Source organism: Rhipicephalus sanguineus, chromosome 10, assembly GCF_013339695.2.
Source record: "Rhipicephalus sanguineus isolate Rsan-2018 chromosome 10, BIME_Rsan_1.4, whole genome shotgun sequence".
Classification (NCBI taxonomy): Eukaryota; Metazoa; Arthropoda; class Arachnida; order Ixodida; family Ixodidae; genus Rhipicephalus; species Rhipicephalus sanguineus.
This window is the reverse complement of record NC_051185.1, coordinates 20,169,724-20,184,975: the sequence shown is the minus strand read 5'-3', so window position 1 is coordinate 20,184,975 and position 15,252 is coordinate 20,169,724. Positions and strand designations below refer to the sequence as shown.

General features: G+C 49.6%; 1 protein-coding gene across 1 annotated transcript; it reads right to left on the bottom strand.

The window, feature by feature from the left end:
- Positions 1-6,686: 6,686 nt before the first annotated feature.
- On the bottom strand, positions 6,687-11,180 carry LOC119407207 (NLR family CARD domain-containing protein 3-like). Its single transcript, XM_037674085.2, has 2 exons — positions 11,020-11,180; positions 6,687-9,284 (listed from the first exon to the last, which is right to left on the bottom strand). Exons 1-2 carry the CDS (start codon positions 11,025-11,027, stop codon positions 7,178-7,180), a joined length of 2,115 nt encoding a protein of 704 aa, XP_037530013.1. The 5' UTR covers positions 11,028-11,180; the 3' UTR covers positions 6,687-7,177.
- Positions 11,181-15,252: the final 4,072 nt, after the last annotated feature.

The following is a 15,252-nucleotide window of genomic DNA, read 5'->3' as shown; positions in this document are numbered from 1 at the left end:
ATTGCCTGGACGATAACAGAGCTCATTCCACCCAGCACATAATGAACGCTTTAGAGGGCGCGTAAACTTGGCGAGTTTTTGGTTCTTTTCCTATACCATTTCATGTGCATACGTGTAGCACTTTTGAAAATGTAGCCTTTTCGAAACGAATGAATCATTTATGCAAGTCCTGTATAATAATAATTGTTCGGGTTTTACGTCCCGACACGCTAGCGAGCGCGCGCCTCCAAACCGGCCGTGGTTTTACATGCGAAGCAGCTTATGGCAGGGGCTTTGTCCGTCCCTCCATCCCTCCTTCCTGCCGCGTCCACCCTCCACTGCGCATGTGCGTCCCCTCCCCCTCTCTCTCCTCTAGGAATCCTCTATACTCTACGGAGCAGCGCGCACAATAGGTGGTGCGACAGCTGCATACTCCGCTGGGGGCGCCATGGTAGTTCCGCGGTATAAAATGACGGAGCCGCGCGCCTCATCCTGCGCAACGCCGCGATGAGCGCCAGCGTCAACGCCGCCGCCAGTGTCAGAGTTAAGGCCCGAACACACGTACGCGTTGCAGCGCGTCAGTGCGTGACTTTCTGACGCGGCGTCGTGCCCTCTCCCTATGGGAAGAGAGGGCGCGCAGCTTCGCGTAGCCGCGCGCCCTCTCCTCCCATAGGGAGAGGGCGCGACGCCGCGTCAAAAAGTCACGCGCTGACGCGCTGCAACGCGTACGTGTGTTCAGGCCTTTAGCGCCAGCGCCAGTGTCAACGTCAGCGGTGACACTGGCTCCCCGCTGCTTCGCATCCACACATGGTTCCCTTTAGCGGGAGATGGTGTAATTTTTTTTACAGCTTACGTGGCCATCCAGCGACGTTAGCATTCTTGTGCAGCTCACCACCGCATATAGAAGCCGCGTGGTTTCGGATTAATAGCACCGATTCAGCCGCAGTCTGAAGCACTTTTTCGTACATACTGGTTGTTGCTTCGTTTCTTTACCGGTGCCGTCTGAAGCACAAGACGCAACTTGACGTGTACCACCACGCGGAACAGGCGACGTACTAGAAGCATGTGACAAAAGGATTTATGGAACGTCAACATGTTCAAGCCAAGCACAGTTTAGCGCCGTACAGCGCTGCTAAGCTCACATCGAGTTCAAGCGGATAACCTCTACAGTACAACGGAATGTGGCCGATCTTATTCCACTGACCCACTATACCTGAATACTGTGAGTAGCCTAAAGTGAAGGAATGCTGGGAAACATCTGTAAGACCCAGTTTGATTCTTGTCGAATTTCATCCCCGACACCGTAGGTAGTTGCATCTCCACTCAGCACTCGCGGATCGACCGTGCTACCTCACGAAAATCTCCACAGATGGCGCCTTTCTTAAATAAATAAATAAATAAATAAATAAATAAATAAATAAATAAATAAATAAATAAATAAATAAATAAATAAATAAAATGTGTGAAGTCCACTTCAACAGCAGAGTGCCAGCTGTTTGAATAAATTGTCGATGTGTTGCTCATGTCTCCCGCCCGCAGCGGAATTCGATGCAACAACTCGCATTTTGTTTGTCTGGGACATCGCGCATTGTGCTCGGTTGCTCATGTCCCTGGTCGTTAAGCAAGGTGACCTGCTCTTCATGCAAGCTGCCGATTCTTTCCTGTGCCGACCTCGCGGTGCACTATAGGCCGACTCTGTTCGACTTCGTAGATTCTTGTTTCTAAGTCACGCAGGTTTTTGCTACACGCAGGCCCGTAGCCAGGGGGGGGGGGGGGAGGCAAGCCCCCCTCCCCCCGAAATCTTTATGATACACGGTGTTTTACCGAAAATAAACAATGAAAATAGGCGTTTTCCTCAAATACTCAAGTCTTTCAGCAAGTGCCCCCCCCCCCCCCCCCCCCCCAAAAAAAAAAAACAACAAAATTCCTGGCTACGGGCCTGGCTACACGTGTTTCTCCCATGCCGTTTCTGGCGTACTACGCTCGATAAGACGACTGAAGAAAGTTCGAAGCCTACTATAAAGACGGAAAATAAAAAAACTTCGTCTTATAAATCTTGAAGTACTCTGTATGCGTTCCTATAGTACTCGTTGCACATTTGCTTTTGTTGCCTTTGTCGAACGGAAAAGCATGCAGATGCCAGAACCAGCAAAAGTGGAAGGGAGACGCAAATTAATCGTCACTGTTAAAGGTAATTGCTCCGGAATGCGAACCACATAAGTTTTGTGTGTGGCTAGGTCCGTTTGAAAACGTTCACTTTTGCAAACACGATTCTGCGTGCTTTGCAGCGACGCTAATCATCGGAGGTCGGACGCTCAAGACGGCTCACTGCTTCATGTATCAAGCGCTGGCACTCATCGCGCGTTTTGTCACAAACGTTACTGACAGCGTCGAGCAGCGATTCCGTGGCACAGAGGAGACAGAGAGCTCGCGCGGATTCTTCATCCCTGGTATCATCCAAGACGCACTCCACTGCCCTGTTAAGTAGCGACCGGTTTCTGTTCAGAGCGCACATAACAGGGTACAGGTCGTTCTTTTCGTTGTAATGACGAAATTCCAGCGTCAGAAAGACGAAATTTTCATCCAGAGCACGCGCCAAAAGATGAGGTAACTTGCCGGGAAGAACGTAGCCCCTGAACTTGAGACGACGCAACGTTCGATTGGCCAGTAGCAGCGCTTCAAGAGCCTTGACGTCCTGGTGGGCCCGAAGATTCTGTTCAAATTTGACCTCGCAGACGGTCTTGTTACGAGCTAGACCGTTCATAACGGCAGCTGAAAAGACGTAGTTGTGATCCAAGGGGCGTACGATGAGCTTTCTGAGGGAATGTGTCGTTTCTAGGAAAGAGACGACCGCTTCGGTGCATTCTGCATTCACCACGGTAGGACATTCGATGACCAGTTCCACGAGCGATGCACCACTCCCATTCGCCGCGTAAAACCACTCTACGATGCCCGAGGAATCGGCAGTTTTCGTCCAACCCAGACTAGGTCGAGGATTACGGTGACCTTCCCGCAGCAAACACGCGCCCCATTGCTCGAAAGCCCACGAGTTCCACGAGACGTGCAAGCGAGCGAACACATCCTCCGTGAGAGGCACAGTCGGTGTCCAGTGCTCCGGAATGTCGACGTGGCCGAGGCGTACGCACTCAACCGCACTGTTCCGAGAGACCGCTTCTACAAACTTCGAGACCACATCGCCGGTCAACCGGCAGCCCGACATGTTGAGACGTTTCAAGCTGGAACTCCGTTCCAGGGCCTTAGCCATTGCGCTCGCTCCTCGGTCACCGATCAAGTTATCAGAAAGCGATAGATCTTCGAGCGCACTGTTTCCACGGAGGACATCGGCTACAGCTATTGCGCAGCTGTCGATAAAGCTAACATTGCTAAGTTCGAGGCACTTGAGTCCACTGTTGGCGCTCAGAGCTTGGAGGCCATCTAGCAATGTGGTACGCGGAATGTCGATCGAAAAGTAGAACATCATCTCTTGCAGCGTATTGTTATGCTTCAGGGAAGCGAGGATTAGACCCAGCACGTCGTCATCCAAGAACTTCACGCGCAGTTTCCGTAGTGTTCTGTTGTTCTTCAAGGCGGCTACGAGCGCGACAGCGCTCGACCGTGATAACATGGCGTAGCCGGCGAAGTGGATAGAGGTGAGGCTGTCACAGGTGTTGACAGCCGCAAACAGCCGCCGCGCAACTCTGCCCGACATGTTGTTGCAGAGGTGCAGACGCTTTAAGTTGCCCTTCCTTATTCCGTCGGCGATGCACTCGGCGGCGGCGTTGTCAAGTACGAGCTGCGTGACGTCTAAACAGTCGAGACCAGGAGACAACTTGCCGAGTGCACAGGCCAAAACCCCGCACCTGAGCATTTCGCGCCATCTGTCACCGATATCGACGTGGTGTCCTGCGGCCTCAACGATACCCTGGTCGTTTTCTAGCGCACGGCCGAACATAGAAGGAAAGTGCCACAAAAGAACAGCCGACATTCCCAGGACAAGTCGCTTGATGCATCTGTGATACTCAAGGAGGCGGTACACCATGAGGGCGCCCTCTAGCAAGGAGGCGTCCGTACGCTGGACGTCCGGGTCGGGGCCTTGAACGCAGCTCAGCGTGAATGCACCGGGCGAATGCTCGATAATCTGCATACAGGCTTTCCAGAGGACTTCGTTTAAAACGGGCAGGTGCCATCTCAGCCAGCACTTGGCTTCTCCTCGGGCGATGCCGCAGGACACTTGTAGGTCCAGTCCGCGGGACTTGAGTTTGTCATGCAGGCTTTCCGACTTTGTCAACAGTCGGACTGAATCCAGTGACTTTATTGCACTTTGCAAGCTTCGCACTCCAGTTGACGCAGGCTCCATGTCGTCAGCTGGCCTGCAACGAGACAGGCAAGCGGTGCTTTGCAATGTGAAGTGTATAGAAAGAAGCGTTTATGCCAGCGTGCGAAAGCAAAATAACAAGTCTGGCTTTTGGGCAGAGGCGACTGAAGGTGGGCAACACTTCTTTCTAAGAGAAGTGTAATGCCGTGCTAAGCGAATGAACAAAGCGTATAAATAACATCCAAGTCGGTCCTTTTTAGTGCACGCCGACTAATCAACAGAATCCTTCTTGACAGATCAAGGCCAAGACGCCTTCTATTCTCTCTTTGTCGCTGTCGCCGTGCTCATTTTACCCTTGAGCCATGACTTCACCCAGCGGTAATATATGTAACCGATCTCTGTGTACTTCTCTGTAGTTTGTGCTTATTGAGGCAGCTACGTTACCTAAAGTTCTCCTCACTCTTTATTTGGCATGCAACCGCATATGAAGGCAGCTTTCCCAAATTATTTTAATTTGCAATGGTTTGCCAATGCGATTAATGTCCGAAAAAACGAGGTCTAACGCTACCGAAGTCATTTGATCGGCGCCCATATGATAGCTCTTTAGCGCTTGGATGGTAACTCGAAGTGTTATGTCAGGTAAAGCCTACGCGCATGGTATATCCGTACGCCCAAAAAGCAACCGTACTTTCTCATCACGCTAAAAAAATGATGCCTAAAAACGGCCTGGGTGTCGCCACGTTAATCAGGTAGAACTGGAAAATGTGAGAATTAAGTGTTCGCGATTTGGACACTGAATTTTGACAAGGGCAGCTCTGGCGTGGCTACAGAGAGAGCTGTCGACGCAACCACTTACGAAACACGATGAAGCGGCTTCAGACCAGGCTTAAAACTGTGACTCAACAACACGTCTCCGCGACGACCAAGTGCAGCCACACACTTCCGTTTGGCACCGCCCGAGTTGCATTATGAAGCCTTTACACTGAACTGCTCTAACTCCTACAACAGAGCATCTCGTGCACGCCTGCAACACGTCCGTACCCGCTGGATAAACCAACATAGCCCCGCCCACCGGGCGCTCTGCATAAAGAGACGCCTGAAAGGTTCCGGCCTCATATCGATCTTCAGTCGCAACCATGGACACTGTGTGGCGCCACGAAGGGTCTAATATAACGAAGAAGATCGTACTTTCATTATGGCCTCAGAGATAGCGAGCATAATGTCCGAGGCCACGCCGCTTTTGTAGCCTGCGCGAAATAGTGGAGCGAGCATCTACGCGGTAGAAAGGAAAGCAACGATTTAGTCAGTTTTGTAGCTAACGTCAGTTCGGAAGAGGTGCTGCGCGGCTGTTTAATGCGCGACGCGTCAGGTCCATGATGACACCAGTGAAACTTATGGTGAAGTCCAGCACTGCCTTATCAAGTTCACATAGTAGTGAAGGTGGATGAAATGGACCTGCTGTATAGAAGTTGATTGGAGGGCCCCCGCTACCCTCAGAGATCGGCCATCCTACGTGAGCATGCGGCCAAACGTGAACCATACTGGTGACGGTCTGAGTAACCCCGCTGGGTATTTTCTGATCAGCTTTTAGCATACGTATACACTTCCTGTTATGCAATTCCGGTTATGCAACCTCGGTAGCTGTGCTTGTTGTGGCATATTGCAACGGTTTGCTCGAGAACGACAAGTCATAAACGCTTTTGTGCTACGCAGGGATGCTGCCGTACAAAAAAAGGTCAAACAGACAAATAGATAATGAAAATAACCCTTTATTTCGGAATAGAAGTGGTTTGAAGGACTGTATAGGGGAGCGGGTAAAAGGTAGGAAGAGAGGCAACCACACTTGAAAGGATGCACCGTCCCTTACTTGTGCAAGGCACCATAGGCGTGGCGCCGGCTCAGCCTTCGTTGTTGGGCGTTGTCCTGAAACTCAAGTAACGTGTCCTAACGGACGTTAAGCCAATCCATGATTACATCGCTATCAGCGCGTTGCACCAGCCGGCAACTTAGCAGAACAGAAAGCCACTATAAGGCATAACATATACCTCAGCTGATCCTATAGATTCTGCATCGCCCACCGTTGACGACTAGCGGATCCAGTTGATAGTGCTGGCGTAGCGTTAGTGGTCACAATCATTGACAAGCACAACAATTAGGGCGTTTTTAGTTTCTCCGCAAACTTCTTACCTTCTGCGAAATACCGAGTTAAGGGCGAGACAGGCGGTACGATTTTCCATGCGATGCGACGTCTGACACGCCGGTGGGGAAACCGGAATGGTGACCTTTCATAGCATCCGACAGCCACCATTCCCTCTTCCCCACCGCCGTGTCGGACGTCGCATCGCATGGAAAATCGTACCGTCTGCCTCGGCCTTTACCGAAGTATGCGACAGAAAGCACACTAGTGCATTATAACCAGACACCACCAAAAGTAACATAGCAATGACTTACATAGTGAGAGAAGGGATTTTGAATAAACCCCCAGGTGCTAATAACGTTGCTTATAAAAAACAGTTTGATAAACCGTGCAGTGTAACCACTGTAAGTGAACCAGTGAGGCTGTGGTGGTTTTGTTTCAAGCTTTAATGTTTTGCAGCTATGACTTCTTTGCTAGTTGTGTACATAATCTGCAGATATGACATATTCGTGTTTGGTCCACATTTGTTCCATGGCACCTTCCGCTTTCCTGTGCATCGCTTACACAGTGTCCTGAAAAATGCAGCTTGGTCGCGTTTTACATATAAAGAACGCACATTGGAACCCGCGCCTCGCCTGCGGGGTCACCATCAGTCTCTATGAACGCGCACTGCAAAAAGATATCTTGATTCCAAGCTTGCCTTATTTATCACAGTCATTTGTCTAATAAGACTATTCTTGAATCTATTACTGTTGTGTCCTCTCGCACAGTTTCATCATCTCTGTGTTGACTAGATCTTCCGAACGTTGACACTCTAGGCTACGCACTGCCTCGAGCACCAAACATCGGCACCCATCACACACCTTGCCCGAAGCCGCGCCGACAGCGTCCAGAAGTGACTCGGTGTTAGACAAAAGACGAAGGGCTCGTGTTGAGTGCTCGTCCCTAGCAGTGTCCAAGACGCATTCGACTGCTCTGTTCAGAAGTGATCGGTTCCTGTTCAGGACTCTCATTATTGGGCGCATATCGTGCTGCGCATGCTGGTGTTCGAATTCCAGCGTCAGGAACACGAAGTTGTCTTCGAGAGCACGGGCCAGCATAGCGGGTGCCTTGCTGGGGAGACTGTCGGACCTGAACTTGAGACGGTATAAGGTTCGGTTGGCGAGCAGCAGCGCTGCAAGAGCCTTGACGACCAGGTGGCCGCGGAGTGTCTGGTGAAATTCGGCCTCGCGAACACTATTATTACGGGCTAGACTCTTTAAAACCGCAATTGAAAAGATACAGTTATACTCGAAGGGACGTAAGATCAGCTTTTTGAGGGAACGTGTTGTTTCTATAAAAGAGACGACCGCTTGAGTGCTTTCGGCACCCACACGGCCAGGATATTCTATGACCAGTTCCACGAGCAATGCACTGTTCACCCGAGCTGCGGAAAACCACTGCACACTGCCAGAACAACTGGAGTCTTTCGTCCAGCCAATGCAGGCTTTGGAGAAGCGGAAAGCCTCACACGCCGCCCACTGCTCAAGTGCTTGGGTGTTCCACGTAACCTGCAAGCGAGTGCACACGTCTTCTGTGACAGGCAACGTCGGCGCCCAATCTTCGGGAATGTCGATGTGCCCGAGGCGCACAAGTTCAATCGCACTGTTTCTAGAAACCGCTTCTACAAACTTTGACACAACATCGCTGGTTAGTCGGCAGTTGGAGATGTCAAGACTCTTTAAAGAAGAGCTCTCCTGAAGGGTCTTGGCCAACACTCGTGCACCAAGATCGCTGACAGAGTTCGAAGAAAGCGAAAGAGCTTCGATTGTATTGTTACACCGCAGAACTTCCGCCATAACTATTGCGCAGCTGTTGGAAAAGTAGACTTCCGTGAGTTCGAGGCGTTTGAGCGCCCTGTTCTCTCGGAGTGCTTGAAGGCCATCCCACAATGTGGAACGCGAAAGGTCAACTGAATAGCGAAGTGACATCTCCTGCACTGTTTCGTTGTGCTTGAGCGACGCGAGGATGATACCGGTCACATCCTCTGCCATGAAACTCGCACGCAGTTTCCTCAGCGTTCTGTTGCACTTCAAGGCACTTGCAAGAGCGATCGCGCTGCACCGTGAGAACCGATTAAGACCGGCGAACTCCAGAGAAGTGAGGCTTTGGCAGGAGATGACGGCAGACATCAGTTTCCTTGTCATACTGGCCGACATGCCATTGCAGAGGCGCAGGTGCCGCAGATTGCTCTTCGTAATTCCATTGGCAAGGCACTCTGTTGAGATGCGGTCAAGCTTGAGCGACGAGGCATCCAAGCAGCTTAGCCGAGGCGACAAATCGCCGAGGGCGCAGGACAGCGCCCTGCACTGGCGCGTTTTCCACCATGACTTGGCTATGTCGACTGGGTGTTCTTCAACCTCTACGATACCACGGTTGGCAAGCAGTGCGTTGCCAAGCAATGAAGGAAAGTGCCACAATGGAAAAGCCATGGTGTTCAGAACAAGTCGCTTGATGCACACGTGACGCTCCAGCAAACTGTACAACAGGATGGCGCCGTCCATGAAGGACGTGTCCGTGCGCAATGTGTTCACATCGTCGCGTTCAATGTGGGAGAGTGTCAACGCACCAGGCGCATGTTCGACAAGCTGCATGGAGACTTTCCATAGAACTTCGTTTACAGCAGGCAAGTGCAACCTCAACCAGCACTTGGTCTTGCTGGGGACGTCGCTGCAGGATGCTTGAAGGTCCACGCCACCGGATCTAAGGTTGTCATTCAACCTCTCTGCCATGAGCGAAAGTCGCGCAGAATCCAAGCAATGGATTCCATTTTCCGTGACCAGAGTGGATGGCGGATCCATGACGTCAGCTAGTCTGCAATGAGAAGGGTTCCGCAGTGCGTTATGCCGTCAATATACGAGAAACAGACGTTCGTGCAAACGTGAGCCATGAAAGCCGGTACCAAGAAATCCAGCAGCCAGCCAGTCCAAGATAGGGGATGAGGATGAGACACTGCTACGGATGCACTTTCGAAGAGAGATACAAAGTAAGGCACACAGTGCAACAAACGGGAGCGCAGCTTTCATGATGGGCCACTTCATTGAATAAGATGCCTTTCCACGTTGGTAAGCACACTGGCGGATCTAGAAGGGCGTCCGGATGTCGTGTTAATTTTTGCACGGATAGCTAAGTGACGCCCCATACGCTGCTTTACGTATCAGGCTTCGCCTTACATAACGCACCCCCACCCCTTCCTCCCCACCCCCTCAAAAATGCTGTATCCGTCGCTGGACAAGCATCACATTACGCCTGACCTGAAGTTACCTGACTAGAATCTATATTAGACCAACCTGTATATACGCTTCCGTTGCAACGTCAAGTTTCGGGGAAACCTAACGCGTTTTATTCTGCGCGACTGCATTAACCAGAGATTATTAGAACATAAAAGATCACTAAACGGAGGCTCACCTTTTAATCTATCGTTACACTGTCGAGAGTGTAAATGCACGCCAAAATTCAATGAATGCGCAGTTGTGTACCGACATAGGAATGAAGAAAGGCGTCTGGTGATTGAGGCATGGCATATCGAGAATAGCGGTAGCGCGTGCGTAAGCCAACCGTCGATTAACTTGCATAAAGATGAAATCAAATGCCTTAACAGTTATCTTTCGCGTAGGCGCCCACGCGTGCCGGATTGATAGGTTCGCCTATTGCATGGGCATGCGCAGATAAGTTTTCGTGCCTTTTTTCTTTTCCGCCCTTGTGCATCTATTCAGCGTTTTATTCTAGTGTACTTGTTCCTGTGGAAGTACTCAACGTGAAAGCAGCTGCTCCAGCACAGTGGCGAATGTGATGTCGGGGCTGAGCAAGACCAACGCGTTGGGCTAGGGTCCGTAAATCGATTGATCAGCGCAAAACCCTAGCGAAAATTTAGTTCTCAGATATGTCAAGGTGCCTGTGTGCGTTTTATGCAAAACTGTTATCATTTTGTGAGACGCTGTGCCGTACGATAGTGATCCCCCAGAACAGGGGCGTAGCCAAGGGGGGGGGGGGGGTTCACACCCCCCCGAAATTTTTCAATTTTGCTTGCGCAATATACACGCACACATACAAACGCACGCAGGAACATACATAATGTATGGTTGAACCCCCCCCCCCCCCCCCGAAAAAAATTTCTGGCTACGCCCCTGCCCCAGAAGTGGTTTTTGCCGCAATCAACATTCTTGCTCGTTTTGAATTAAGCGCGCTTGTTTTTAAAGGCCGGCGACAACTCCGCTGCCTGCTTCTGCTCGGATACTACCACCTTCTATTTCACGGCGAAGTGAAGGCACCACAAAATGTACGGTCAGATTAGCAAAACAACGGAGAAATCTGCGGAGCTTCCGTGTACACACATCTGTACAGGAGCAGTTTGCCAATGTTTAAGGTAACTCAAAGTCTCTGCATATCGGCATAAAAAGCACGCGGTAGCGTACGACGTTAGCTTCTATCAACTGACACACTAAACGCGGTCTTATGATGAAAAGGGTTGGGCGACTGGCACCGGCGAATTCCGATTAAAGCGTGTGAACGAACTTACGATCGTGAACAGTGAGCAACAACAACTTACGAGCACATACGATGAAACAACGATTGAAGCTCGGGAGTGATGTTTAAGAGACCGTATCCACGATGACGAGAAGCAGGCAGCTGATCCACACATTTCCAGATCACATGTTGCCCTAGAACACCGAGCAGCCGCAACACCGGCTACACAATACACACCGGCGCTCCAACTGCTCCAACAGCTACTGCGGTGTTGTAAGGATCCGAGGAAGATTGCAAGTCCTGCCGCACGCCCGCACATGCTCCATGAATCAGCGAGCAAAAACACCGTTCTCCTCAAGTGAATGATTGTGACGTCACAGCGATCCCACGCCCTCTTTGCGAGTGGGTGGCGCCAGCGCGCGGATTCTTGAGAAAGCAAGTTGCTGTCATCACGGCCGGGCTAGACCGCGCGGCTAGACCGCGCGCGCGCTTCTTTCCTTACGGCCTTCTCACCCGTCGCGAAAGCAATGGGAGAGTTTCTCAGTATGTTTCGCCGCCCGTCGGCGGTAGGGGCGCTGCGACCCTGACCGTGCATCTCCTGCGCCGCGCACACGGCACAAGAGTGTTGCTCGATGTGAAACCGCGGAATCGGGGTTCTCGACGGAGAGGGGGGAGGGGGATTATTCAAGAAGTCAGGGGTAGAGGGAGGATCGTCTCCTTTAAAAAAAAACTAATGTTATCAGACGGCTCGCCGCATAATGTATGTATGCATGTGCTCGTGGATAATACAAACTTAATTAAACTCAGTAAAACTGCGGAAGAATCGGTTAACGAGGCATAATGCAGGAGGTTAGCGAATTGGGCGAGTTGGAAAATGCTCATGATGGTTAGCGCAAAGGCAAGACGGACGAAAAGAAGAAAAAACGACGACACAAGCGCTATCTAACAAATGAATGTTTATTGGAAAAATCACAAATATATATGTATAAGAAAGAGAAAAAATCAACAAACCCGCACATGCGCCAAAATAATTGACAGATAAAAACGTGTATGCTAAAAAAACTACGCCCTTTCCAGGAAAGACACTTACTCATCAATCAAAGCGATAGAAGGGCAGCTCACGCAGTTCTCTTTCTTAGACATATATATATTTGTGATTTTTCCAATAAACATTCAGTTGTTAGATAGCGCTAGTGTCGTCGTTTTTTCTTCTTTTCGTCCGTGTTGCGTTTGGACTAACCATCATGAGGCATAATGCAGGAGGCATAAAGCACTGGCATCGATCAGACAGAGAGATAAACAACGCTGCACCTGTTCTGCAAGCAGAGAGCACCAAATACCTTTAGCCCTTTGTCTCGCTGGACAGAGAGGCCGCAATTAAGAGAGGTCGCTTGCAGAAATGACGCCTTCTCTTTGCTAGCAATTTTTTATTTCTTTATTTTTCCAAACACATTTGGAGTGGTTTTCAGGGCTAAAAGCTGCGGTCTGCAGCTTGACAGCTCTTTGAAACATGCGTACGTGAGTTGTATCTCTAATGGTTGAAAATAACTGCGTATAGGAAGAAAGAAAGTAAAAATACAAGAGATGACTCTTGCCGCTGAATAACCCCTTCGGACGGCACGCCCCGAGAGTGGTGGTGTGCATTGTCAAGGTGTTAACACCACCTGGAAACATTAATTACGGGGACCCCAAGCTCTTTTGCGTTCCTTTTGTTAGCGTCAGGATGGCTGGGCCGTAAAATAAGACACAATAGAAAACGCAACGCACGACACAGTTAAAAGGGGAAAACAAGTTTACATTTAATTATCAACAACTTGGTTACAACGCAAAACTCATAACACAAAGTCGCATATGCATACTCGCTCAAATCGCACTGCTAACAACGCACAACCGCTCTAATCGCACCGCTCAAGCGCACAACCGCTCAAATCACTCGCATTTCGCAGACTCTCCTCGTCGCTTATTATTATTACAGACCTCGCATGTGACTTGCGCTGCGCTGCTGACGACCAACAACAGGCAGCATCAGCTGTACAAGCTACTGCGAGCACAAGACAGGAACGAACTACACTACCCGTGGCCTGAGTTTCTAGCTCTTTTGGACAAGATAGTGGTCTATTTCGATAAGGCCTCTGAACACCTGCCACGTAGGAATGTGCTAGAAGTTTTGGAAACAGCAGTCCAGCCCTACTTGCAACGCGCTGCCATGAAGGCGTTGACGGCAGCCACTCCTGACGATCCGCAGATTTCATAGCCGAAAAATTCCTAAGAATTCTCCTCGTCAATCACACAAACCAATTACTGACTGACGCTAACGACAAGCCTTCCACCTACGCACTCAAGCCAACTAGGAAGCATTTTAGGTTGTGATTGAGACATTTGTGAAGTCCGGCAAAGTTTTCACTTGAAAGTGTTCAACTATTTGCGAGTGCTTACGAGCAATAAATATTTGTTTCCAGACCTCAGAATGTCTACACGTTTGACGGCGGAGAGCTGTACTCCCGGCTCTTGCATTTATACGTTTTTCGATAAGCTTAAGCTCGATGCACATTGCGCATATAAGACGTCAAAATGATCCATTTGTGCGTCTTCAACGATTAGGCAACTTGTTTTTCAACGCGCGGTGAGTGAAGAAGCGCGCCCGAACTCATGTGCCGGCGTTGCGCGCGCTGCACGGAGCGGCGGAGGAGGGTCAGGGTCGCAGCGCCCCCCTCAAAGCAGCGGCGAGAGGCATGTACTACACCCGATGCGAAGGCCGTAAGAAGCGAGCGCGCGCGCGCGTGCGGTCTAGCCCGGCCGTGCTGTCATGACCTCCGAGATAACGCGTAAATGGTCTCGGAGCCTATGCAACCTTTGCTGGCTATTCGTTTGCTGAACACAGTTTCTTTATTATTCATTGTCAAAGTTGAAAGTGGGAGTAATATTTGCCCTTACCTCGCGGATTGAAGTACCGCGTAATCAATATTTCATTCTATTGCAATGTGGCCAATGCCACAGAGGCTGCGATTGAATGGTGGCGCGCGATTTCTCATTTCGCGAGTGTTGCTGTTTTAAGCGCAGACCTATTGAGACGATACAAAATTTCGAAAGCAGGGGTGACAGAAAATTTGTGAAACTCTGTTTGTTGCTCTTAATCAGTGGCTACTAACTCGTTAATAGCGGCAACGAAACTCATTTGACCCAGCGCGAGACGAATGTTCAATTGTATGCTCGTATGTTACGACCGGAGGCAGTTTCGATTTCGAAGAGCACTCGGTGGCCCCGTGACGCAGTCGGCCTACTCGTTAACAAATATGCCCGCGAGAGCCAGTGATGTCACTGGCCAGCTTCTGCCATGTTGTCTGCGCTGCTGTTTCGTCTGCTGTGTTGAGCGTTGCGAGTGCTTGTTTCCTCAATCGTCAAACAACGTTGCTTATCTAGTGCGGCGATGGACTTTTAAATGCGAAGCATTTCTTAGGGAACTTTTGCGACTCTGAGCTATCTATCTATCTATCTATCTATCTATCTATCTATCTATCTATCTATCTATCTATCTATCTATCTATCTATCTATCTATCTATCTATCTATCTATCTATCTATCTATCTATCTATCTATCTATCTATCTATCTATCTATCTATCTATCTATCTATCTATCTATCTTGCCGCCTACGACTTTATGCTCTCCTGGCCGTTTCGTTATTGGGATGTATACCAAAATTGGTATGGCATAACATGACCGTATTACGAACATACAGAGAAGATCATAAAATGAAAATCATGACCTGCATGTCATGAACAGCATGATTTACATGGCACGTTCATGGGGCTCTTGTGGCCGTTTCGTTAATTCTATATATATACCAGAAGTGGTATGGCGTGACAAGAGTTCATGACGAACATAGTGACAGGTCTTAACGTGCAAATCATGACATGCATGTCATGTACAGCATGGTTTCCATAATATTGTCTCGGGGCGCTCGCGGCCATTTAAATGAACGGATATATACCAATACTAGTACGACGAGAGATTTCTGTATGACGAACATAACTGGCACGAAACATGAAAATCATGACATGCATTTCATGTACATGATTTACATGCCACGCTCATGGTGCACCCGCGGCTATTTGGCTAGCTTGATAAGCACAAAAATTGGTGTTGCGCGTTTTGACTGTATGAAAAACATAAATGACAGTTGGTAACATAAAAACCATGACATGCATGTCATGTATGGCATGATTTACATGCCACGCTCGCGGTGCACTCGCGGCCGTTTGGCTAGCTTGATATACACCAAAATTGGCATTGCGCGATGTGACTGTATGAAGAAC